We start from the raw sequence: 24,869 nt of genomic DNA, 5'->3' as shown, positions 1-24,869 counted from the left end.
GGCCTCGGATAGGTGGAGGGGGTTGGAAACATAGGGTACTCTTACGATCTTCTTTTGTATGCGAGAGAGATGATCCCCACCATTGGGCGCTATAGTGGCGCTGTTGAAGCATTTGGCACTTTTTCAGGGTATAAATTGAACGTGGAGAAAAGTGAGTGTTTTCTGGTCACACCCCTGGGAGGGGAGTCGATCTGGGATGTTGCCATTGCGCTTAGCGAGTTCTCATTTCATGTATCTGGGGGTTCAGGTTGCTTGGTGAGACCCGGCTTCCTAAGTTTAACTATATGAACTTGGTGGGAAAGGTCATGACCGATTTGCAGAGGTGGGATAGTCTCCCTCTGTTTTCGGTGGGCAGCATCCAGTTAATCAAGATGAATATTTTACCAAGATTTCTGTTCCTGTTCCAGTGACTGCCAGTTACCGTCAGTCAGGGTGTTTTGCATTGCCAAGCTTGATATATTATTACTGGGCAGCGAACACAGAGAAGGTGTTGGAATATTGTGGAGATCCGGAGGCTACATGGGTACGGATGGAGTCGAAATCATGTAGGAGGTTGGGGTTGAGGGCACTAGCGATGTCCTTGCTCCCTTTTCACCAATGAAACATTCGGCAAGTCTGGCGGTTGTCTCCACTCTGAAGATATGGAGGCAGTTTTGGCAACATTTTAAATTTGGGTGGTATGGAGGCTGGCTCCATTCCGCGTGAACCTGTGAGGTTGGATGCCACGGTTCGGGATGTGTGAAGAGAAGGGATTTGAAGGAATGGAGCATCTGTTCCTGGAGGGGCAGTTTGCATGTTTGGAGTTGTTGGATAAATTTGGGCTTTCTGACTCGTTCAGATACCTCCGAATTCGCAATTTTGCAAAACGGATCTTTGCGACTTTCCATGTGCTGCCGCCAACTTCGTTCATGGAGAGGGTTCTTTCGTTTGCAGGGTCGGAGGACGAGAATACCATGGGTATCTATGAAAGGATCATGGTCGAGGACGCAGTATCGGTTGAGGGGTTAAGGGCAAGTGGGAGGAGGAGTTGGGGCTGGTGTTGGAGGAGGGTGTGTGGAGTGTGAACACCACGTTGTGTGCGAGGCTTGGCTTAATACAGCTAGTGCATAGGGCTCATTTAGCTGGGTCTAGAATGAGTTGTTTGTTTGTGGGGGTGGAGGAGAGGTACAAGTGCTGTGGGAGTGGCCCGGCTGATCATGTGCACATGTTCTGGGCGTGTTCTAGGCTTGTGGGTTTCTAGGTTTCTGTCTTTAGCACCATGTCGACGATTTTGAAAATTGAACTGGAGCCCTGTCCCTTAGTGGCCATAGAACAATACAGCGCAGTACAGGCCCTTCGGCCCACGATGTTGCACCGAAACAAAAGCCATCTAACCTACACTATGCCATTATCATCCATATGTTTATCCAATAAACTTTTAAATGCCCTCAATGTTGGCGAGTTCACTACTGTAGCAGGTAGGGCATTCCACGGCCTCACTACTCTTTGCGTAAAGAACCTACCTCTGACCTCTGTCCTAATAGAACATAGAACATATTCTGCCATATTTGGGATGTCAGACTTGCCGCAGCTGCAGACGGGTGCCGGTGTTCTGACCTTCGCCTCGTTGATTGCTCGGTGAGTTCTGATGGGATGGAGGTCTGCTTCTCTATCCAGTGCCTCAGTGTGGCTGGGGGATCTGATGGAGTTTCTATACCTCAAAAGAGTCAAGTACACCGTGAGGGGTTGTACCGAGGATTGCAGCCATTTATCTTGTACTTCAAAGAGTTGGTCACCATTAGTTGCAGTGGGAGGGGGGGTTGGTTGATTATCTTGGGTTTTTTTCCTCGGGGGGGGGGGGGGGGGGGGGTTAATTGGGGGTGTTGTGTTTTGGTGTTATCTATAAAATGGAAAAAGTTGAATAAAAATATATATTTTTTAAAACAAACTTAGGTATGACAATTGAGAAGACTTTGGTGGCCATCAGTTACATAGTAATTCGATCAACAGAGACACCAATCTCAAGAATATCCTCGCTAAATCTCCACGCCTGTGTTGCTCTGTTCATTTCAAAGCTTTAGTGCTACTTGAAAGTTTGTCTGTGTGCACAGTAGTTAAGGCTGCAATTCAGTTTGGACTGGATTCTCTCTAAAACCTAATAGCGGCAAGCACTCACTGTCTAGCTCCACATATGGAAAATGGCTAGATAAGGGACTGGAGGAATTATAACCCAGAGATACGACAAGGGACTGGAGGAACAATAACCCAGAGATAGTTAATACCTCAATGGTGGAAGGATAGATAAGAGAGCCAAAAAAGCATGCACCAACTGTAGCATGAACTGGGTATGCTACGGATCTCAAACATGCAGGCGTCGCTTTCATAAAATAAATGAGTTGGAAAAACAGGAAGGATACCCAAGTCCTTTCTGAATGGTATTGGTCAGAGGCTGATCCACCACAACCAAACCATAATACTGCTCCCAACAGAAATGCTTTGCTAAGGATTAAAGTCACTGAACACAGCAAATAGAGGACAGTACATACAAAAGCTCATCACAAACAATCTCGACATAGGAGGGCTGAGCAGTTTCTGCTTACAGACAGAAATGTGGCAACTGCTTACATTTTTCCGTGATGACTCAGTTGCCTCAGAAGGGCCAAGGGCCAAACCACTTGATGAGAAGTAGCTGCCCATCTAAGGCACCGCTGACAGAATGAGGGCTGTTGTGATTGGACCCTAATCTGCAAAGCCAGTCAGTTTAACGGTGAAGTTCCTGGACTATCAGCTCAAAATCATTGTGAAAACAAATGTCAATAAATCTGCCAATTTATGCCCCTTAAAATGATAATGAAGGCTACTGTTACATCATAAACACAAAACTGGTTCACAGATTCCGTTCAGCGAAAGGAACTTATCTAGTTGGTCAACTTGCGATTTTAGCCCCTAATGCATGGTGAATTCCTGATGCCTTTTGAAGTTGTCGATCAAGCCCCACGATTTCAGGGCAACTAGTGGCATTGGCCACTCTCAATAACAAAAATTAAAATGACTGTGCTTCTTACGGAGGTTTGGGTCATCTGTAAAATGGGGGAAAGGTGCTGAAACTGCCATCTGCTCTATGAACTGTTACAAACAAGAGACACCAAGGACTGAGTGAAGGCAGCAATGACATTCAGGCACGGATAACCCTTGTCATTTATGTAATAATTTGTTACCTTGAAATGCTCTACCCAAGGCCTTTACACAAATGAGGAACATGAACCCCACATCCATCATTGTTTGAATCTTCCTTCCAGGTTTAAAAACTCGCCAACTTTCCTCTCCTCTCCCTCGGGTGCATTGAATGGTGTGATTACCTAATTTGCAGTTACTGGTTTACAAATAAATTTCCGAAGGCGTAGAAATTGCTGGCTTTCAGCCACCTCACCTCAAAGTGTTCCCTGTTCTGAATCGTTTTCATTGCTGCGATCCAATCTTCCATCTCTTTGCGGTTTTCAGCACACAAGATCAGCTTGCGAAAAGGCGTAATTATCTGTGGAAGTAATAAGTACATACCTGGTTAAGTAAGGACACTTTCGGGGGTGACACATTACCAGTGTTGATATACTGGCCAAACATGGAGGTCAGATTTTCCGGTCTCGCCCACAGCAAGATCGGAAATTTCCACCCGTAATCAGTGGACCGTTAGCAGGTCTGTCAAATTTTCCATCCCGCCTGCAACGATTTCCGCCATGGGTGTGAAGTGGGAAATGGTTCAGAAGGGCACTTGGCACAGAAGATGGCTGCCTGACACACAAGATGGAGACACAGAGAATAAATCAGACATAACTGATGCCTGGAGCCCAGCGGGGTGCCAGTAGGACAGATAGGAACAGATCCAGGACAAAGGGAGCAAGACAGGAAGATTAAGAAATACATAAATGCGGGACACCACTTGAATAAAGCTGACTTCAGCCAAGGTGTACACCATGATATGCTAATACAAATGGGCCATTTCCTAAAACAAAGGGACAATTGATACTGCTTTCCTGCTGCCACCTGTAACCTGTAAAACCTCTTTAACTATAACCATGTGTAAATGGCAAAATGCTTACAAATAGCGATGTACAATCTATAAAATGTTTAAAGATAACAAGGTGATAATTGTTTTGTATCTGGGCTCATTGTGAACCCAAAGTGGCTGTTTAAAGATAACAAGGTGATAATTGTTTTGTATCTGGGCTCATTGTGAACCCAAAGTATAAAATGAATGACTGCCATTGAAACCACGAGAAAGGTTGGCTATCGTACCGTGGGGTACGTATGCTTTCTCCCGAAGCTTCGTGTAACAATAAAACTGCACTGATTTGAACACAGCAAGTCTGACTCCTGAAGTGGTTGATTTTTCCCACAACAGGTGGAACCAGAAAATCCCAGTCTGAAACACATTCAAGTTAAATTTGTATTGTGTTAATTCTTTCACATTTCACTGAGTTACCATGAACAATTGGCCTCTAAATGTCATTAGCAGATCATCTTCATGCAAGGGGGTTCCTGTTGTAGGAACCAAGCAATTGAAATCGATGCCCCTGTATTGAGTGGGGAAAGTTAGGTAGGATGCCTGTTCCAAATCTCTAGCTAGTGATCCTTGCTGAAGTGTATGGTCACACGTTCGGTCAAGTGATGATGAGACTCAGTTGTGGAACCCTTCATGGTAGAGTACTTTGACACTTCCCATTGGGTACAAATATGACTAAAGAATACTTTGGAGATTGGCACATGTGGAGTTCTTCCGAAGCAATAGTCAGGATTGGAGGGAGAACCTCACCACAAAAGGACTTTTGCCATAATTAAAATATATAAAAATGCATCAAGTTGCAGATAGGAAATCACCCTGAAATCTCTGTGGAGTATTTCAGCTCTTTAAAAAACTGGTTGCTTTTTAATTTTCTGATGGCATTATGGGAAGTATGAAATTGATTTCCTGTATCCAAACGGGGGGGTTGGGGGGGGGGGGGGGGGGGGGGGCTGAATTCGATCACATAGCATCAATGGAAATTAACAAAGTAGCAGTGTCTGTTGGCTTTTTCCTTCAAACTATCAGTACGTTGATCCTTTCCTTTACACTGACAGTGTCGATTGGCTCTCTCTCTCACAACGCTGGTTGGCGCAATTTACTGGCCTTGTCACACCCGACTTGGTGTCGGTGAGGCCGTTGAATTTCACGCTAAGCCTCTCATGCGATCCGTGACATTCAAACCTCGCGATCTGGATCTTGCCATTAGGCTCGTATAAATACGATTGCGCCGCATTCTCTAGGCTCCCAGGAACTAATGACGTCCCAGCGAGGCCTCGCTCGGGTGCCGTTTAATACTGGTCCACACAAACTTGGGCCAGGCGTAATGCCGCTTAGGGGGTCTCCCAGGCCATTGGAGAACCCTGGGTGGTCAGGACAGGGAAGGGTGGCACTCTGGCTCTCCTTCTGGCTCTTGAGTACCTTGGCACTGCCAGAACGGCAGCTTGGCATGGCTACCCTGGAACTGCCAGGATGTCAGGACTAGGGTACATGGGTCCCAGAGTGGCACTGTCAAGAGATGGTGCCTGAGGGGGCTATGCCCATGAAAGCGGGGGAGGGGGGGGGGGGAGTGAAATGTGAGCGGTGGTGAAGGGGCCTCATAAAGGTTGGGGGCTTGGTGGTGGTGGTGGGGGGGGGGGGGGGGGAGAGGTGAAGGTCCTGAAAGGGGGGAGGGGTAATGCCCATGTGTGCATGGGGGTGACATTGTCTGTGGGTTGGGGGGGGGGGGGGGGACCCTCAAGCTCACTTAGAGATCGGGGTACCCTTTCAAAATGGCAGCCCGATCACCAAGGAGCTAGTCTTGCCAGCAAGTTCAACTCCCCAGTGATGAAAACATTTCAAAGGGGTCGGACTGGGGAGAATCTTCCCAAGATCCCCAAAAATGACTACGTGTGGGTGAATAACGTTATGGATCTCACACAAAAAGCTGGTGGGAAACACCCTGCCAAACTCGTCCAAAATGACACTTAGAAATGTTTTGCTTGAATTCCGCCCAGTGTCCCTCTCTCTCCATCACATCAACTTCTTTCTCACTTGCAGTTGTTTTTTGGTTCTTGCCCTCGCAGCATTTGCAAAACATTTTATGATAGGACATGGGATGTAAGAAATTTTCCAACAGGCGAATTTATGATTTATTTATGATATATTATAATTTATGATATATCAAGGGCAGCATGGTAGCATAGTGGTTAGCACTATGGCTTCACAGCTCCCAGGGTCCCCGGTTCGACACCCGCTTGGGTCGCGGTCTGTGTGAAGTCTGCATGTTCTCCCTGTGTCTGTGAGGGTTTCCTCCAGGTGCTACAGTTTCCTCCCACAAGTCCCGAAAGACGTGCTGTTAGGTGAATTGGACATTCTGAATTCTCCCCCTGTACCCGAACTGATGGTGGAATGTGGCGACTAGGGGCTTTTCACAGTAACTTCATTGCAGTGTTAATGTAAGCTACGTGTGACAATAAAGATTATTATTAAGATTTAGGCTTTAGGGAATGAGAAGCGTTCCCAAATAGAAGGGAGTAGGGAGAGCTGAGTAATGCTGACTGAGACTTGGAGAAAAGTCACCTACTGCTCTCTCATCAAATGCCTTGTCCAAACTCTTTCCAACCTACTCTGCAAATCTTCCGATGCCTGATGTCGCTAATTTCATGGCTCTAACAGTCTCCTTTACACCAGGGATGCGCAATCGTGCCATAACTCCATTCCAAACCACAAAGATGTGAGTACCCTTTGCTTCTTCCTTGAACGGAGGTGCAGTCAGTTCCGATGCAGTACCACCCTCTGTCTGGTTGACATGTTCTAACATTGATAAATTTCTCCTTTGATTACATTCACCTTCAAATGAAAAGTGTGGCTGCCTTTTTGGGGGGGAAGCAAGCTACATTCTTTGTTCTAGTCCTACTCATGTACCCTTCCTCACATCTTTTTCCAGTACATTGATAACTGTTGCACAAAGTAGAGATTTTCACCAACTGTGCTTTCAATTTGCACTCGCCTTGTCTTCACCTGGGCTATCTCAAAGTCTTCCCTTCCCTTCTCAGCCACCATTTCTGGGGATAGGCTGTCAACTTTCTACTATAACCCTACTTGAGTCTGACAGTTACCTTGGTTACACCTGTTTACAACCTACTTTCTCTTAGGACCCGATTTCCTTTTTTCCAGTTTCTCCATCATACTTCTTCTGACAATGCTGACTTCTGTTTTGTCTTTCTTTACTGTCAGTTGAGAATTCCTTCCCAACATGGTTGACGAGGCCCATGCCGACCCCATTTCTCACTTTTGCTCTCCCCCTTTCCCTCCCTCTCAAAATCACAAGAGGTGGTCCTCACCTTCCATCCCACCAGCCTCTTTGTTTGCTATTTCTGTCACTTCCGGAGTGACACTGTTATCAAACACATTGGGTATTATCCGAAACGGCGGCTAAGTGTTGACGCCAACGTAAACACCGGAGTGTTTCACGCCGGCGTCAACGGGCCCCATGGCCCAGCGATTCCGTGGTCCACAGGGGACCAGCAAGTTTCCGGAGTGCCCCACGCAGCCCTGGCTGCCGATACAGGGCCCTGCACCTCTGGCTGCGGGTCCGCGCATGCGGCGGCAGCCCCGCGCAACATGGCGGTCCCACACAGCAGGCTGGCCCCAACAATATAGGCCCACCCCCCAGATGGCGCGCACCCACCGATCAGTGGCCCCCGATCGCGAGCCTGGCCATCCTGGAGCCCCCCCCCAGTGACAGATCCCCTCGCCCCCCCACCAGTGCGGCCGCGGACCGTGTCCGCAGCTGCCACACCGAGGGCCCATCGGGTGGAACCATGATAGAACCACGCCGGCGGGAACTCAGCCAGCTGCCGGCTGCCGGCTGAGAATCGCCGCGCGGGCCTCTTTCAATGGTACCCGACCAGCACCGCGTCGACCGCGTGCGCGCAACTGGCAGTGATTCTCCAGTCCGCGCAGTCTCGAGGGAAGGCGTTGGACCCGATCACGGGTCTGACCCCCCATTCTCCGCCCCCGCGCCATGCAGAATTTTGGCACGGAGTTCGGAGAATCGAAGTTTCCAATAATACAATCAACTGCATTCGATCGTGACAGTTCTCCAAGCCCAAAGCTGCTAGAGTCTGGATAGCATTTCACCATGCGGTTAACGATAATTTCTTAAGACTGTTTATTTCCCTTTGCGTGGTTGGTGGTATATAACACTTTACAATTCATACCCAGAAACACCAGTCATACTCAGGTTGCTCGACCAAGTGGAAAGGGTGGTTCTTCACAGCAGAAGTGAGTGGGATCACTGACCTAAAGATTATATCAGCACCAAAGTTATATTTAGTATGGTAGCAGTCAGTCTACGTGTGATTGAGAGCCTCTTATCTACATCTTCCTTTACTCACATCCTCCAATGAACCACATTAGAAATCACAATGCTCTAACATTTTCCATTCTGATGTTTTTCAAAGAAATCAGTCCAACCTGATACAGCCCATCTTTGCAAAGCCAACCTCAGACTCAATAAAGGCTGGGGGTCCAGGTCCAGCCAATTAAAATAAAAATAGTGGACAGCTGCAGATTAACTGTTGCAATGTCCTGTTACCAATATAGAGCAAGGCAAATCAGGCACAGATGACAGAAAACCAGAATTCTCAGGTTCAAGTGAAGTTTGTACAAAATAGAACCTTGCTCCAAACTGCTACGACATGTTAGCCCAGCAACCCAAATTCAGAAATCGAAGCCCTGCCCAAATCTGGGATCAGATCAGCTGCAAACTGGAATTGAAACTCTGGAATAAGACCAACTCCAAAGCTGCAACCCAAGTCTGGGCTCAGACCAGCTCCAAACCTCAGTCCCAACTAAGAGACCAAACCAGCTCCAAAACTGAATCCCATCTCAGAGATCAGTCCAGGTCAAAACCGGAGCCTCAAGTTAGAACTCCGCACAGTTCAAAAAATGAGTTCCTCAACACTTTGTGGTCAAACCAAGCACCTGCCATTCAGGTATTCACAATATGACCGCCATGTTTATAAATTGGAGACTGGAAAGACCTTTGTGTTTTTCAAAATAATGCAGCAAAAAAAAAAAAATATTGCAACTTCAGTAAGAGTGACAATGCGCCTGAATCTGTAAGTATTTTACAAATAAGTATACAGGGGGAGATGGTGGGGAAGATTTTTGATCAATAAGGGGATCAGAGGGCAGCACGGTGGCGCAGTGGTAGCACTGCAGTCTCACGGCGCCGAGGTCCCAGGTTCGATCCCGGCTCTGGGTCACTGTCCGTGTGGAGTTTGCACATTCTCCCCGTGTTTGCGTGGGTTTCACCCCCACAACCCAAAGATGTGCAAGGTAGGTGGATTGAACACGCTAAATTGGCCCTCAATTGGAAAAAATGAATTGGGTACTCTAAATTTATTTTTTAAAAATAAGGAGATCAGGGATTATGGGGAGAAGGCAGGAGAATGGGGATGAGAAAAATATCAGCTATGATTGAATGGCGGAGCAGACTCGATAGGCCGAGTGGCCTATTTCTGCTCCTATCTCTTATGGTCTTATAATGGTAATGTCACTGGATTAATAATGGTTCAAATCTCAGCACAGCAACTGGTGCAGTTTAGAGACATTTAATTAAATGTGGGAATATAAAGCTAGCTAAAGGTGACCATGACAACCATCATCAATTGTTGTAAATACCCATCTGAATCACTAATGCCCTTTATGGAAGGAAATCTGCCATCCTTTCCTGATTTGGCATACATGTGACTCCAGGTCCACAGGAGTGGCCTCTGAAACGTTTAGTTTAAGGGCATATAGGGGTGGGCAACAAATGCTGGCTTTGCCAGCGATGTCAACATCTTATGAATCAATAAGTAAAAAAATATTTGCTGAAGCCAATTTCCGAGTGTGAGGGAAATAACCCACATTTGTGGCGTTTCATTTGTTCAAATCTATGCTAGTTGAATCCAGAAAGACTGATGGGAATGCACGATGGAGCCAGATGTGAACAAGCAATTTATGAACACATTACCAAAGTATTATATCCTCCTTAACTTATTATCACAGCACACACCATTCTGCACAGCAAAGATCAGATACTTACCTATTCCCTCAACACACATTCACACCGTCAGGCTTCTTACAGTGTAATTTCACCTCCATTGGCAAAACCAGATGTAGATTAAGTGACCACCTTTCCTTTCGGTTCTGTCCATAATTGTGACCTGAACTGCCCTGTAGTTTGCCACTTTAACTCACGCTCCCATTCCTACTTATTTCCTGTCACTGAACTCATATAATGTCCCAACAAAGCTTGCCACAAGAATTAGGAACAATATTTCAGCTTTCTTCTCGTCGACAATACTTTGAGAAATCTAGTCTTCCAACTTTGGACTCTTGTGCATTCCCCGCTTCCTTTGCCCTCCCATTGATGGATATGCCTTGATTTATTTTGCTGGGAAGCAAATTCCAAAGTGATTCAAGCGCACAAAGCGGCAATTCAACTCAGCAGCCTCACCCTAGACTTTAGCACTCTGACTGAGGAACACCATAGTCTGTCCCACTTTATTTTGATTCTGGATATGTTTCTGGTGGATTATTCACGCTGTAATGTTCTATAATAAGGGACAGTCCCTTGAGCCTGCTTTGAATGATACGACTGAATCTGCTTCCACTACCCTTTCAATCAGTGCATTCCAGGTCACAATAACTGAGTGTAAAAAATGCTTCCTGTCTTTGCTCCATATCCTTCGATACCCTTACCTTTTTAAAAATAAATTTAGAGCACTCAATTCATTTTTTCCAATTAAGAGGCAATTTAGTGTGTTCAATCCACCTACCTTGCACATCTTTGGGTTGTGGGGGCGAAACCCACGCAAACACGGGGAGAATGTGCAAACTCCACACGGACAGTGACCCAGAGCCGGGATCGAACCTGGGGCCTCGGCGCCGTGAGATTGCAGTGCTACCACTGCGCCACCGTGCTGCCCTTCGATACCCTGACCTAACAAAAATCTATCAATCTCAGTTTTGACAGCTCCAATTATCCCAGGCTCTTGGCGGAAGACAATTCTAAATTCCTAATACCCTTTGTTGTGAAAAAGTGTTTCCTAATTTCACTCTTAAAAGGTTGAGTTCTCATTTTAAGATTATCTCCCCTCAATCTTGTCTCCCTCCCCATCACCACCATCCTGCCAGTGGAAAGTTTCTCATTCCACTACCTACCTTATTGAATTATTTTGACATTTAAGCACCTTAGAAATACTACCATCAATTCCTGTACTTAAGGTAATACAAGACAAGTTTTTGCAACCAATCCTCATAATTTATCCCTCTAAGCTTTGGTATCATTCAATGTCACATCAGTGCCAACAGAAGTGTAATTGGGCTGCAGGTATTTCTTGCAACAATGCAGTTGTGTGCATAGGAGTCTCACGTCCCTCTGTGTCAGCCAAGTGCTGGTAAAGTCAGGAGCCTAAAAGATGTCATTGAAACTGTTGCTATACTTTCTCGGAAGAGACAGTCAGATAACCTCCAACCATATTTCATTCCCCCCCACTCCCCAGTTTAAAGTTGGCAATTCTTCATGCAGTGTGATTCAATGTGATTCTGCAAACCCCCTCCCTCACAATTATTACAATTCTTTATGTTTGAAAATTTGTTATGGGGGTGTGTGTTCAGCACACCTTTATTGGCCTTGCCTATTGACACAGCATCAGCAAGCTATTCCAAATGTGGAAATTGCATAATTGTTAAAACTATCCTCTCCTCACTCAACATACACATATTCACACCGCCCAACTTCTTATGTTGCTGCTTCACTTACACTGGCAAAACCACATGTAAAGAGGTGATCACTTTGTCAAGCCATTCAGTTCTATCCAGAAGTGTGACCCAGAGCTACCGGGTCTCTCTGTCCGCCATTGTGACTCACACTTCCATTCCTATGGATTCTCTGAATTCATATAATGTTCCAACAAAGCTCGCCACAAGCATTAAAACAATATCTCAACATTGTTCTGCTCGTCTACCCTTTGAGAACACGGAGTGCCTCTAACTTTGGACTTTGGTGATGACCCCACTTCCTTAACCGGGCCACTGACGGCTGTGTCTTCAATTGTCTTGGTAATAAACTCTGGAATTCACCCCATCAACTTTTTTTGGCTGTCCACCTATCTCCCTTCCTTTAAGACACCCCTGTACTGTTTCCCGATTACATTACAACTACACTTCATGGTTGTAAAACACTTTGTGATGTCTGAAGGTTAAAAAAGGCACAAAATGCAAGTCTGTCATTCAATCTCAAAACTTATCTCTTTGACCAAGCTTTCGATCACTTCCTTCGTCTGAATGTCAAAATCTTATACTTTTGTGAAGCATCTTGAGCTGCTTTAATAGCTTAAAAGCACTTTATAAATGTAAGTTGTTGTTGTTGCAGGTAAACGGCAATCTTGTCTGAATATTGACTTCAGTAATTTCAGACTTTAGCTAAATTCTCATTTTTAAACCTGCTTCATTTCATAATTGGACTTGATTTCTTGTCGCGTGTACCAAGGTACAGTAAAAAGTATTGTTCTGCATACAGTGGAGACAGAGCTTCCATACATAAAAAAACATGGGACATACGTAAAAACACAATATAAATACATAGACACATGCATCGGGTGAAGCATGAGGAGTCTAGGACGACTCAATAGACAAGGTATGTGAAGAGATCAGTTCAGTATAGTTTTTAGTGTTAGAATTAAGTTTTAAAAGGTTAGTATGGTTGTAAGAGATGTAGGAAGAGGATCTGTGGGAGAGAGCTCGCAGAGAGTCACCATGCGCTCCGGCACCATCTTGGAACATTTAATTGAGCCCAAGGACATTTCTCAGTCCTGCCCAGGGATCCCACTTCCTTAACGAGTTACATAACCTTCTAAATCTGACACGGAGGACAGGATGAGCAGAAATTTTTTACAATTAAATATTAAGAATACCAAAGCCACATCCTTCAGTCTCTCTCTGGCAATTATCTGAGGTTGAACCAACTGTTCACAACATTGCTGTCATATCTAACCCCTAGATGAGCTTGCAACTGCCATCACTTACTCTTTCACTTCCGTAATATAGCCCAACTCTGTTCTTGCCTCAATTAATTTGCTGTTGATACTCCTCATCCATGCCTTTGCCACCTCTAGACTTGACTATTCCAATGCACTCCTGGTGAACCTCCCACATTCTACCTCCCATAAACACGAGGTCATCCAAAATTCTGCTGCCCATATCCTTACTTCCACAAAATCCCATTCCCCAACATCTCCATGATGGTTGACCTACCTTGGTTCTTGGTTAAACAACACTCCAATCCTAAAATTCTCATCCTTGCTTTCAAATCCTTCCATGAGCTTGCCCCTCCTCATCTCTGTAATCTTGTCAAGCCTCATGACTGCACTCCTCCAAATCTTGCTTCCCGAGGCCTAAGCTCTGGAATTTTCTCACCATGTCTCTCTGTCAAACACTCTTTCCTCCTTTAAGTGGTTTTCTCAAACCCTTTTGTCCAAGCTTTCAGTCATCTGTCTATACATCTCGTCCTGGGGCTCGATGCCACATTTCCTTTATAACACACTGACGACTCCCGGCCAGAGAGAGAAATTGGAGCTCTCCCGGTGGCACAATGGTTAGCACTGCTGCCTCACAGAGCCAGGGACCAGGATGGAATGCCAGTCCCGTGCTACTGTCTGTGTGGAGTTTGCACTTTCTTCCTGTGTCTGTGTGGATTTCCTTCGGGTGCTCCGGTTTCCTCCCACAGTCCAAAGATGTGCAGGTTAGGTGGCTTGGCCATGCTAAATTGCTCCTGTGTCCAAAAGGTTAGGTGAAGTTACTGGGCATCTGACCGTGGGACGGTGCACTTTCAGAGGGACGGTGCAGACTTGATGGGATGAATGGCCTCTTTCTGCACTGTATGGGTTATATTCTATGATGTGTGTTAGGCCATTTTATGTTAAACGTTCTCTAAACATAAACAGTTGTTCTATTCTTTAATGACTTCATGCTTCTGCCCATTATTTGGCTGAGATGATGTGCTACATTATTCAACCTTGTGTTGGCTGCCCTTTGTATATCCAGAGATAGATTTATATATACTCTTTGCTGATTGTATTAATAATAATAATCTTTATTATTGTCACAAGTTGGCTTAATTAACACTGCAATGAAATCCCCTATTCGCCACACTCTGGGACCTGCTCAGGTACACTGAGGGAGAATTCACCTAACAGCACTTCTTTCGGGACTTGTGGGAGGAAACTGGAACATCTGGAGGAAATCCACGCAGACACGGAGAGAACGTGCAGACTCCACAGATTGTGACCCAAGCCAGGAATCGAACCTGGGTCTCTGGCGCTGTGAAGCAACAGTGCTAACCACTGTGCTACCATGCCGCCCATCACTTTTCCTTCAGTTATGAAGGTCCATGCCCCAAACATCAACTTGTTTGTTCTCCCTATAGATGTCTATTGACAGGTTGTGCATTCCAGCATTTTTTGTTCCTGCTTCAGGTTTCTAGCATCTGCAATATTTTCCCCATTATTGTGTCGTAATCACTATTTACAGTCTTTTCTGTTAGTTGCTGTGGAGGCTGTGTTGCACTTTTCCAGAGACTTTATATTTTTTAATTGATATTAAGCGACGGCCTCTGTTATGTCAGAACAAAATTCTATGCCTCTTCAGTCAAATTGTATTTTTTTTTAAAGTCAAGCCTCACTCTTGCAACATATCACTGACATTAAACCTAGCCAAACCACCACATTAACAGCTTGTACAGAACTGGAACATTAACAATGAGGATGTGAACAGCCCAATTTTCACAAAGCGGAATGAAGCCCCCTCATTGTTGGTCCTTTCCTACAATGCAATACACCAACATTTCCCATGTTATAGCCACAAACTGATTAAATAAGATGGCAGCCATAAATCTCAGGAATTGTCAACATAAAACAGGTTATGCTGTCATGAGGCCTTTGCAATGAATCACAGAAAATTCCAGTATTTGGTTGGTTCTAGAGTTGACTAAAATAGACTGTTTTTGAAAAGTGACACCAGTTACTGGTAACTTAAAACCTACAATCTCCTGAATAACTACAATCGCTGGCAGGATCAACATCTTCCCTGATCAACTTCATTACAAAAATACCAGCACATCAGATAAAGGACCAAAAGAATACACCCCCCCACTTCCGGGTTACTCCCAGCACATCAAAGAAAAGTAGTAAAGTGTCAGATTGTATTGGGAGTGAAATCCTTAGCCGAGGCAAGTTGGAGAAAAGAAACACAGGAGGGCATGAAATAACAAAGAAAAGGGAGCAGTCTCCAACTGAGATAAAGGAATGAGGCCTACAAGAGGGAGGCTGAGGCAGAAAAATAGGCCTAGAAAGGAAAGAAGTATCAGAGAGAGTAGATCTGAGCTCGAGAACAGGCAACTGCGGCTGAACGGGTCTTAGGGAAGGAAAAGGCAGTGGTTGCGGAGTGGGATTGAGAGAGGCCATAAACCCAACACCCCTCCACCTCATCTCACAAATTGGGAACAAAGTTCTACAAATCAAGAGATTTAGTATAAAAAACAGGATGAAAAAAACCCAGAAACCAATATAGATTGACAATTGATTTGTAAATGTCATGAGCGGCTTATTTAATCTCTAACAAGTCATGAGAAGCTACCCTTAGTCCTTTCCGATAAAAACAGCCCCAGGAAGTGGTGTTCAAAGATCCTTGACCTCCACACACTCCCTTCCCCAATTAAATTTCTTCCTGCTTCCATTCCAAATTAATTTGTTAATCCCGCAGTTTTGGTCATCAGTGAGTGAATGCCATGCACTGGCTCCAGAGGTTAACATTGCTATCCCGTCAGCTGATTTGTGGATTCAGATTTTGGTGTACCTATAATTCTCTTACTGGATACTGTAGTATATTTTACTTTTTTATAAAATATAGTACCCAATTCTTTTTTTCCAATTAAGGGGAACTTTAGTGTGGCCAATCCACCTACCTTGCACATCTCTTTGGGTTGTGGGGATAGAACATACAGCGCAGGAGGCCATTCGGCCCATCGAGTCTGCACAGACTCACTTAAGCCCTCACTTCCACCCTATCCCCGTAACCCAATAACCGCTCCTAACCTTTTTGGACACTGAGGGCAATTTAGCATGGCCAATCCACCTTAGCTTCACGTCTTTGGACTGTGGGAGGAAACCCACGCAGACACGGGGAGAATGTGCAGATTCTGCACAGACAGTGTCCCAGCAGGGAATTGAACCTGGGACCCTGGCGCTGTGAAGCCACAGTGCTAGCCACTTGTGCTACCATGCTGCCCACGGTATGAGACCCACGTAGACACAGGGAGAATGTGCAAACTCCACACGGACAGTGACTTGGGGCTGGGATCGGAACCAGGTCCTACGCGCTGTTAGGCAGCAGTGTTAATCACTGCGCCACCAGTAATATATTTTACAATGAAAACGTAGGAAGCCATGGGACTCTTCCATCATGAGAACCGTAAGAGCACAAAATGCAAAAAATGTTTAGTTAAACTGGTCTCCAGTGCTGCTGAGTCTGTTGACCACAGGACACTTGTATGAAAATGCCGTGAAAATGCCATCAGTGGTGCTCCAGTGTCATCAACATAAACTATCCTGGTAACAGAAGGCTATATAAGCTGAGAGACGTTGTTGTTACAGGAATGAGCACATCAGGTTTTGCCTGTTGTCTGAAACACTGTAAAATGAGATTATTCCAGCTCCAAAATGCACAAGCACCCCGTGGGTGTTTGATCAGTTAAGTTTGTAACATTACCACATGCAGGGCTAAAACTAAGCGTGACCACAATAAAATAATTACACAAACTACTATTACGGAGCACAAACTCCATGACTGATTGCTCTCTCCCAGAAAACATGCTTTATCCCTACCCTTATGCTGCTATAACAGACCCCATTGACCACCTACTGCAAGCTAATGCGATTTCCCCTCTCTATAAGTGTGACCAACTGTCCAAGCTGGCATTTCAAGGCAATTGACTTGATGGCTTGAATGTGTTCCCTGAATTTTGAAATTAATGATTGTGTACAGAAGTTTAATAATTTCTAAGAAGTCTCCTACCTGAAAGCAATTTTCCATATTTGTGCGAGTTAGGTACATGTTTCCTGAAGAAACCGACAGATTGAAAGAACTGGCATATCTGGGGAGGGACGAGGCATTGAGAAGGAGAAAAGACTACATTAGTAGAATGAGGTCTAGGGAGAGCAAAGATAGCACAGGCATGAGTGAGCTTGGAGTTGCCTTTGCAAGTTTCCCCGCAAGGCCGTAAGTCTTGCTTTCTATTCCCAAAATTCCATGTCCTTGTGAACTAATTATCTCAAAGTGATAATGAATTTGAACCTCTTGCAAGCTTAAATTCAACTGGGTCAGTGCTGACGGTGTCAAGCTACCACAGGCCCGGCATACCCACTGCACTGAATGTAAAAAGTTAAGCTAGTGCCTCAACCTTTATTTTATTTCTGGTTGTAATTATCTTTTGTTTGATATTAGTTTATTTTGATGGGCACTGCATGATTGCAATGACGTACAAGCAGAATCATTTTCATAGACGCTTCCTAATAAGGAAAATTCTTTGAACTAACACCGACACGGAATCCAGATCAGAACCATAGCGCCGTCTGACTATGGCACATGAGCTAGTAAGAAGCAGGACAATGTCTATACACCTTAAACAGAAAGCTATAAAGATCAGGACATGTGAAACGCACCAGGAAATTATGCTAATTAAAACACAAGACATCATTATCATCTAAAGTTGACTTAAAAGCAGTTCCATATCAGAAATTGTGAGGTTAATGGCAGAGATCTACTCTTTAGATGGGAAATCAAGCTTGTGCTGGAATTTCATAGGGTTCGGTAATAAGAGTCGATGCCCGGCAGTTACTGCAGCATTTTCATGTTTTTGCTAGCACATGAAGTTTGTCTCCACAATCAATGAAACTCTCAGTTTCACTCTTTCAGAGTGCACATGATGCTGAATGAAGTTTGATATATCTAGCTCTAAACGTAATGATAAATTAAAATCGCTACATGTTATGCATCCATTCAAACACTTCCATGTTAAGATGTCCACAGCACATTTCCATGTCAGCCGCAGCTAGTGCGATCATGGGACTTTTCACCGTTACAATCTGATTTACTGGTTATACTTGCCCGTCACATCACAAGTCTGCTGATCCTGTGCCTAAGCATCCTTCCAAGCTTCATTGATGGCTGGGTTTTCCATTAAAAAATATTTCCTGCTAAAAGTAACTAATGTATGCTGCTTTTTGCTGTTCATGATTTTATCGAGGCCTAGTCCCTGCTCGTCCCCCTCCCTTGATGCTTTTTAAAGACCTGGTTCCCATCTCCATTTTTACTCTGCATCCACACTTCTTTTTGAAGATCCAGTTCCTGCTCTCAGTACGGTTTGCTTTCCAGTTTATTTATAGGGGCTGGTTCAGCACAGAGGGCTAAACAGCTGGCTTGTAATACAGAACAATGCCAGCAGCGTGGGTTCAATTCCCGTACCGATCTCCCTGAACAGGCGCCAGAATGTGGCGACTTGGGGCTTTTCACAGTAACTTCATTGAAGCCTACTTGTGACAATAAGCGATTATCATTATTGAAGTCCTTATTCTGCTCTTCGTCATTGTGCCTTCCCATGCCTGCCTGAAGTCACACTTCCTGATCTTTTTAACCCTCCAGCATTTTTGAAGCCCCAGTGTTGGTACTTTATTTTTCCAGATTCCCTCCCCAATTCTCTATGAAATCTTGGTTTCTGCTATATGCTGTTTACCATGTTTAAATTCAACTTTTTCCACTTACATTTTTTTCATGTTGCTTCCCCATTTCTTTTATGAAATACCACGTACCACTCCTTTAGTTTCTTTCTGGATTGTTCTGCGGTCCTAGTTCCTCCACTCTTTCATTTTGCGAACCCCAATTTCTTTGTTTAATTGGTTTTGCTTTTATTCTTATTTTGCCATCCTGTGCAGTTTGATCGATTTAATTGTTGCTGCTTTTATAATCCTCAGGTAAGGCTCACTCACATTTTTATTTAAAAAATGCCTTTTTTCCACAGTCTTTTTGATTTCAATTCTACATCCTCTTTATCTTTTTACATTTTAATTGCTGGCTTCTCATTTCTGACTGGCCTGTTCTTAGCAGGGTGGAAAGTATTCCCAAGTTGGCTACGGCCCTGCAGGTGAGTTCAGGGCACCTGCTTGCCTGACTTCATTTGGACAAATGAGCCACTCAGAATTCCAGTGCTGCTCTTACTTCTCTTCATTCTACTGCTTCGGAGCGCAACAGAGGATATTCCCATCCTTGCAGGCTCAGGAATCTAACTAAATCTGAGAACAACAGAAACTGCAGCGATTGAGAACGAACCTGCAACATGAAATTTACAGGTACAAGCATGATGCAGACAGTACATTTTGTCCTTGTGAACAACGTCACCAGTATGTATACAAAAACTTTGACAATAATGGGGGCGGGGGGGAGATTTCATTCTCCCCATTCGGAGAAACCCATGGACAGCAGATATTAAAATGGAGTGGACAAGTTCCCTGTAATGTCAATGCTGCTAATCTTTTGGTTGGACAATGCACCTGCCCAAATTGGCGGGAAGCCTTGTATATCTTGCAATTCAGGGGGAGGCGGCACGTGGCGCATGGTTAGCACTGCTGCCTACAGCGCTGAGGACCCAGGTTCGACCCTGGCCCTGGGTCACTGCCCATGTGGAATTTGCACATTCTCCCTGTGTCTGCGTGGGTCTCACCCCCACAACCCAAAGACGCGCAGCGTATGTGAATTGGCCACTCTAAATTGCCCCTTAATTGGAAAAAATAATTGGGTACTCTAAATTTATTTTAAAAAGGAAAAAAGAATCACAATTCGGGTCCAATGACTCCAATGGCATATTGGCTCATTGAGCTCAGTTAAATCTGGTCTGCAGGAAGAAGATGCCATTTAAAATGTACATTTTAGGGAGCACCCACGAGACACTCAAAACTAAAAGCCCTGACTTACTTGAATGTTGCTAGATTATCTTCCAGGCTGACGGATTTTCTACTGCTGGTGACTGCCTCTTTCTGCCTATTACAGTGACAAGCTGGCTGGCATGATGTAAATGATGACCGTGAATTAATATTGACTAGGGCTACTGCTAGCCCAGCCAGCTTCCTTGTATTTGTCAAACACATGATGGCACGTTTTGTATAAAACATGAAGTCACAGTTGAATAATATTAAGAAAAGCATATCAAAATAAAAAGAAAGCTAGTCATTTCCTGCTGACATTCATTACCTGAGGTCCTAAGGAGCGGCACTAAATAGGTGCCACTCCAATAAAAGATACTTCAAATAGGAAAAGTTAGCCTCTGAACCTATTTAGGTGACTTCTCAACAGGAAATTAAAGGACAGACCAAATTAACAACTAAACGCCAGAGGACTGCTTTGATCCCAGGAATACCTGCGAGCAATTCCACGGTAGATAACAAGGTTGAAAAAATGATTCAGTTGCTCACCTCCCTTTGCAATAGCAGGCGGGCAGCTGTTTCTGGTGGTTGTTACCGTAATTAATGAATAAGAGGAGGCAGAGTAACAGCTGTCTACCATAACCGGAATCTTTGTTAAAAAATGGCAAACATTAAACAGTCGCTTTTGATTCAGTATGCAAATAATTCTCAAACTGTGGCTGTGTCATTGCGTCACAACTATTCAATCACTGGCAGTGCTCACTTTGTAGTGCATAATCTTCAACATTTTTCGTTAAGCAACTATTTAATAACTCGCAATAAGTTTTATCCATTCGCAGCTCACATGCACTGTAGCGCAAATACAGCAGCACACTTCCCTGCTTGGCAATATTAACCTCTCACCAGTTCAGATGCCTTCTCCACTTCTTTCTTCTGAATAGTATGAAAAAATAGTTCACACGTCCATGGCTGACTTTTCAGCACAATATAATTTCCACTTTCGGCCCACAGCCTGACGACTGTCAACTGCTCAAATGAGACGGTGTTTTATTCATGTGCTTGTTGTACATACATCTTACATTAGCATATTATGACCCACTTGTTAGAAATGCAATAAGCAAATGACAGTATATTCATGCAAAACCGATTAATCGCTGTGATGATGACTTCGTCAAATATACCTCCTCTCCACTTTTTAAGGCTCCGACAAACATCCTAAGTTCTTGGTTGGCATCATCAGAGATAACAATTTGTCAAAACTGTACGATTATTCAGTTTCGAGAGAGAAGGTTGAGACAGATAGTGAAAAACTGAAGAGGCGTCGTCATCCAAATGGAGTATTTAGTAAATTATATTTTGGGATGTGGAAACCACTAGTAAGGCCAGCATTTATTGTACAAACCGAGCTGTTGTTGAGAAAGCAGTGTTAAGTCATCTTCTTGAACAGAGGTGGTTAAGGTACTCCCACAATACTGAATATAGAGAATTCCAGGACTTTGGGCAAATGACAATGAAGGAACAGTGATGTATGCCCTATAGGTGAGGAAAGTGTGTGCTTTTGGGTTTGGGGTGTGCTGCTGAAGAAGCTGTGGAACGCTGCGGCAATGTATATGATAGGCAGCACACACTGAAGCCATGATACGCCAGTGGTAGAGGGGTTGGCTATTTAAGCCAGCAAATGTAATGTCGATCATGCACACTACTTTGTCCTGGATAGTCACGAGTTTCCCAAATGTTGATGCAGCTGCACCCATGGGGATAGTGGAGAATTTACATCACAATCCTGACTTGTATAACTTGTGCCTTGTATAACTTGTGCCTTGTAGATGGTTGAAAGTCTTTGAGCAGTTAGGTGCGCCTTGCAAATCAGAATACACAAGCTCTGACCTGGTCTGATAGCACGGCATTTATGTGGATGTTTTGGTTCAGTTTATGGTCAATTGGTGATACCTGGGATAATGATGTTATGGCACTCAGCTACGGTAATATCAATGAATAACAAGGGAAAGTGATCAGGCTCGCTCTTGTTGGAGATGGTCAGTGCCTAATGTCCCTTACCAGTACAAGCTGGATGATGCCCATGTCCTGTTGCATGTGACCATGGACTACTTAATTATCTTAGGAATTGCCAAATGGAACACTGTGAAATCATTAGCCAACATTTTTATGTCTAATCTCATTCTGGAGGGAAGGTCACAGAAGAATCAGTTCAAAATAACTACACCTGAGGCACAATCTCTCAGTCTACCCAACAGGTGCCGGAGTGTGGCGACTCAGGGCTTTCACAGTAACTTCATTGCAGCGTTAATGTAAGCCTACTTGTGACAATAATAAAGGTTACTATTATTGTGAGATCCTGGGGCTGAGGTGTTTAACATTTAGCAAGCAGTTATGAATACAGTCACTTAGAGATTTCCTGCTGACTTCAATTTTTCCAGGGCTCTTTGGTCTCACATTGGTCAAACGCTATCTTTATTTTGAAGCAGATTTATTGAGGTTTATATTTTAGAGAATAATGCAACAAAGGTGCAAAATAATACATCACCATAAGCAAGGATAAGAAAATGGCTTAACATACATGAGTACAGAATGGAACAGGAGACCAACATCACAACTGGCTCGATACAGTCATTAGACAAAACTAGATGCTTGTATAGTTCCCACCAAAGATCGAGGGAGCAGCAGGATAAAGTCATAGAGACTTGATAAAATGGTGCACACCATCCCATGCTGCTCAAGGCCACAATCATCACAAAAGATCAGGATAAATCTCCCAAGGTGTGATCGGGCATGCACCAATGTTCAACTCCCTCGTCCTCAGCAGCACCAAAGGAATCAATGACCCATCACAGTCTCCTCTCCTCAGATATCAGACCAGTCTGCACCCATGTAGGAGCCAAGAATGGATTCTTCATATCCATCCTTATGAAAAACACAAGAAAATACACAAAAAAAACAGTTCTATGTGTAGTTACACACATGCCATACAACAGAACTCAACCCTAATCCAGGCCCAGAGAGGAACCAAAATCATTCCATACATTTGTGGAGAGAGAACTGGCCGCAGCATATTTGGATCATGATTGAACCTTCAGGGCCTCCCATAGAGGAAAAAGGAGGAAGAGAGAATAAGAACTACCCCATTGAATATCAAAGAATCAGGACCCAACCCAGACCACAAATTTCCTGACTCCACCAAGCACCCACCAACGAGCTGAAGAACAGGCCGCTCAATCAACAAGCAGCCCCCCCCCCCCCCACCCTCCCCACCCCAAGGGGGCTAACAGGATATCCACCAAGCTCAGAACCGGGCCTAATCCAAGTCCCAGTGCAGCTGGTAAGCAAAGCTCAGCCTCCCCGGATAACCTCTCGCCCCACAGGGCACTCCCAAAAAGGGACACCCCAGCCATATCACCTGCACTTTAGAAGTTGACACGTTGCTGATCCAAGTTACATTCCAGACATTTGAGCATAAACTTTGGGATGACACTCCATTTCATAAGGTTCATTACTGAGCGAGCACTGCCCTGTCAAAGGTGTGTTCTTTCAAATGAGATGTTAAACTGAGGCCATGACTACTCCCCTAAATCCCATAATATTACTTTATTTTAATGAGAGCAACAGAGTTCCACCAGTCCTGGCTAACATTTATCCATCAACCTAAATCATGAAAACAGATTTGCGGTCATTATCACATTGCAACTTAGAACCATAGAATTCCTACAGTGCAGAAGGCAGGCCATTCAGCCCACTGAGCCTGCACCGACCTTCTGAAAGAACACCCTACCTCGGCTCACTCCTTTGCCCTATCCCTGTAACCCCACCAAACCTTTATATCCCTGGACCCAAGGGACAATTTCATTGTGGCCTCCTAACCTGCACATCTTTGGGATGTGGGAGGAAATTGGAAAACCCGGAGGAAACGCACGCAGACATGGGGAGAATGTGCAAATTCCACACAGGCGGTCACCCAAGGCTGGAATTGAACCTGGTGCTGTGAGGCAGCAGTGCTAATCACTGTGCCACCGTGCTGCCTCACAGGACAGCCCCTGTGGGACCTTGCTGTGCACAAATTGATGGCAAACTTCCTACATTACATTTCCTGCATTATGTTTCAAAAGTATTTCATTGGCTTTGGGATGCCCTCCTATCATCAAAGCTATTTTTTCTTCAGTGAGCTGCCATTAATATTGTACGGTAATCTGGAAAATATTACAAATTTAAACAAGTGATTACTACTGTTTGATACTCTGCTTATAAATACAAGACCAATACCAGGTGATACTTTGGATTGCAATGTGTGGTTAATATTATGATACTCAGGATTGTAATATACGTTTTAATGGTGCACAACCCAGTAGATGCGAGTCTGCATTTAATACTGCACAATGATCTGCATCCTAATATCCATTTAATGTTGTATAATACTGAGTATAAAACACAGTTAAATGTTGTGTGATAACAAGTATACTGATGTGTGTTTAATATTTTACGATCCCAGACCCCAACAGTGGCTATGATACTGGACCAAAACTCCATTATTTTATTTTATTTTGTAAGACTGTGCAGAAAGAATATCTCCCTCCAGGAGCGATTGTACAAAGAAATAGGGATTTCGTATTGTAAAACAAAACTTTTATCATTAACACGGTAATAAAATCTTAATCCTCACACCCAAAAATAGCTTACAATTGCCCCTTAAACAATAGGAAATACAATATCCGTAATTACTATCTGTATTCCCAATTAAACAACAAGAAAGGAAAAACTTACAGCTCTCAATTTATCCTACATCCCAATGGCACAGAGTAATACTTGCTTTC

The 24,869-nt window shown here is 44.2% G+C and overlaps 1 protein-coding gene across 4 annotated transcripts in view; it reads right to left on the bottom strand.

Annotated features, from left to right (window-relative positions):
* LOC140389979 (diacylglycerol kinase delta) overlaps positions 1-24,869 on the bottom strand; it is a 225,184-nt gene that overhangs the window by 124,012 nt on the left and 76,303 nt on the right. For all 4 annotated transcript variants that reach the window (XM_072474713.1, XM_072474715.1, XM_072474714.1 and 1 more), the window contains one exon: positions 3,410-3,514. In XM_072474713.1, the coding sequence (XP_072330814.1) occupies positions 3,410-3,514 (105 nt within the window). The remainder of the gene's footprint in view (positions 1-3,409; positions 3,515-24,869) is intronic.

The sequence above is a fragment of the Scyliorhinus torazame genome, chromosome 14 (genome assembly GCF_047496885.1).
Source record: "Scyliorhinus torazame isolate Kashiwa2021f chromosome 14, sScyTor2.1, whole genome shotgun sequence".
Lineage (NCBI taxonomy): Eukaryota > Metazoa > Chordata > Chondrichthyes > Carcharhiniformes > Scyliorhinidae > Scyliorhinus > Scyliorhinus torazame.
The sequence above is the reverse complement of the archived record's forward strand: the minus strand, read 5'-3'. Positions and strand labels throughout refer to the sequence as shown.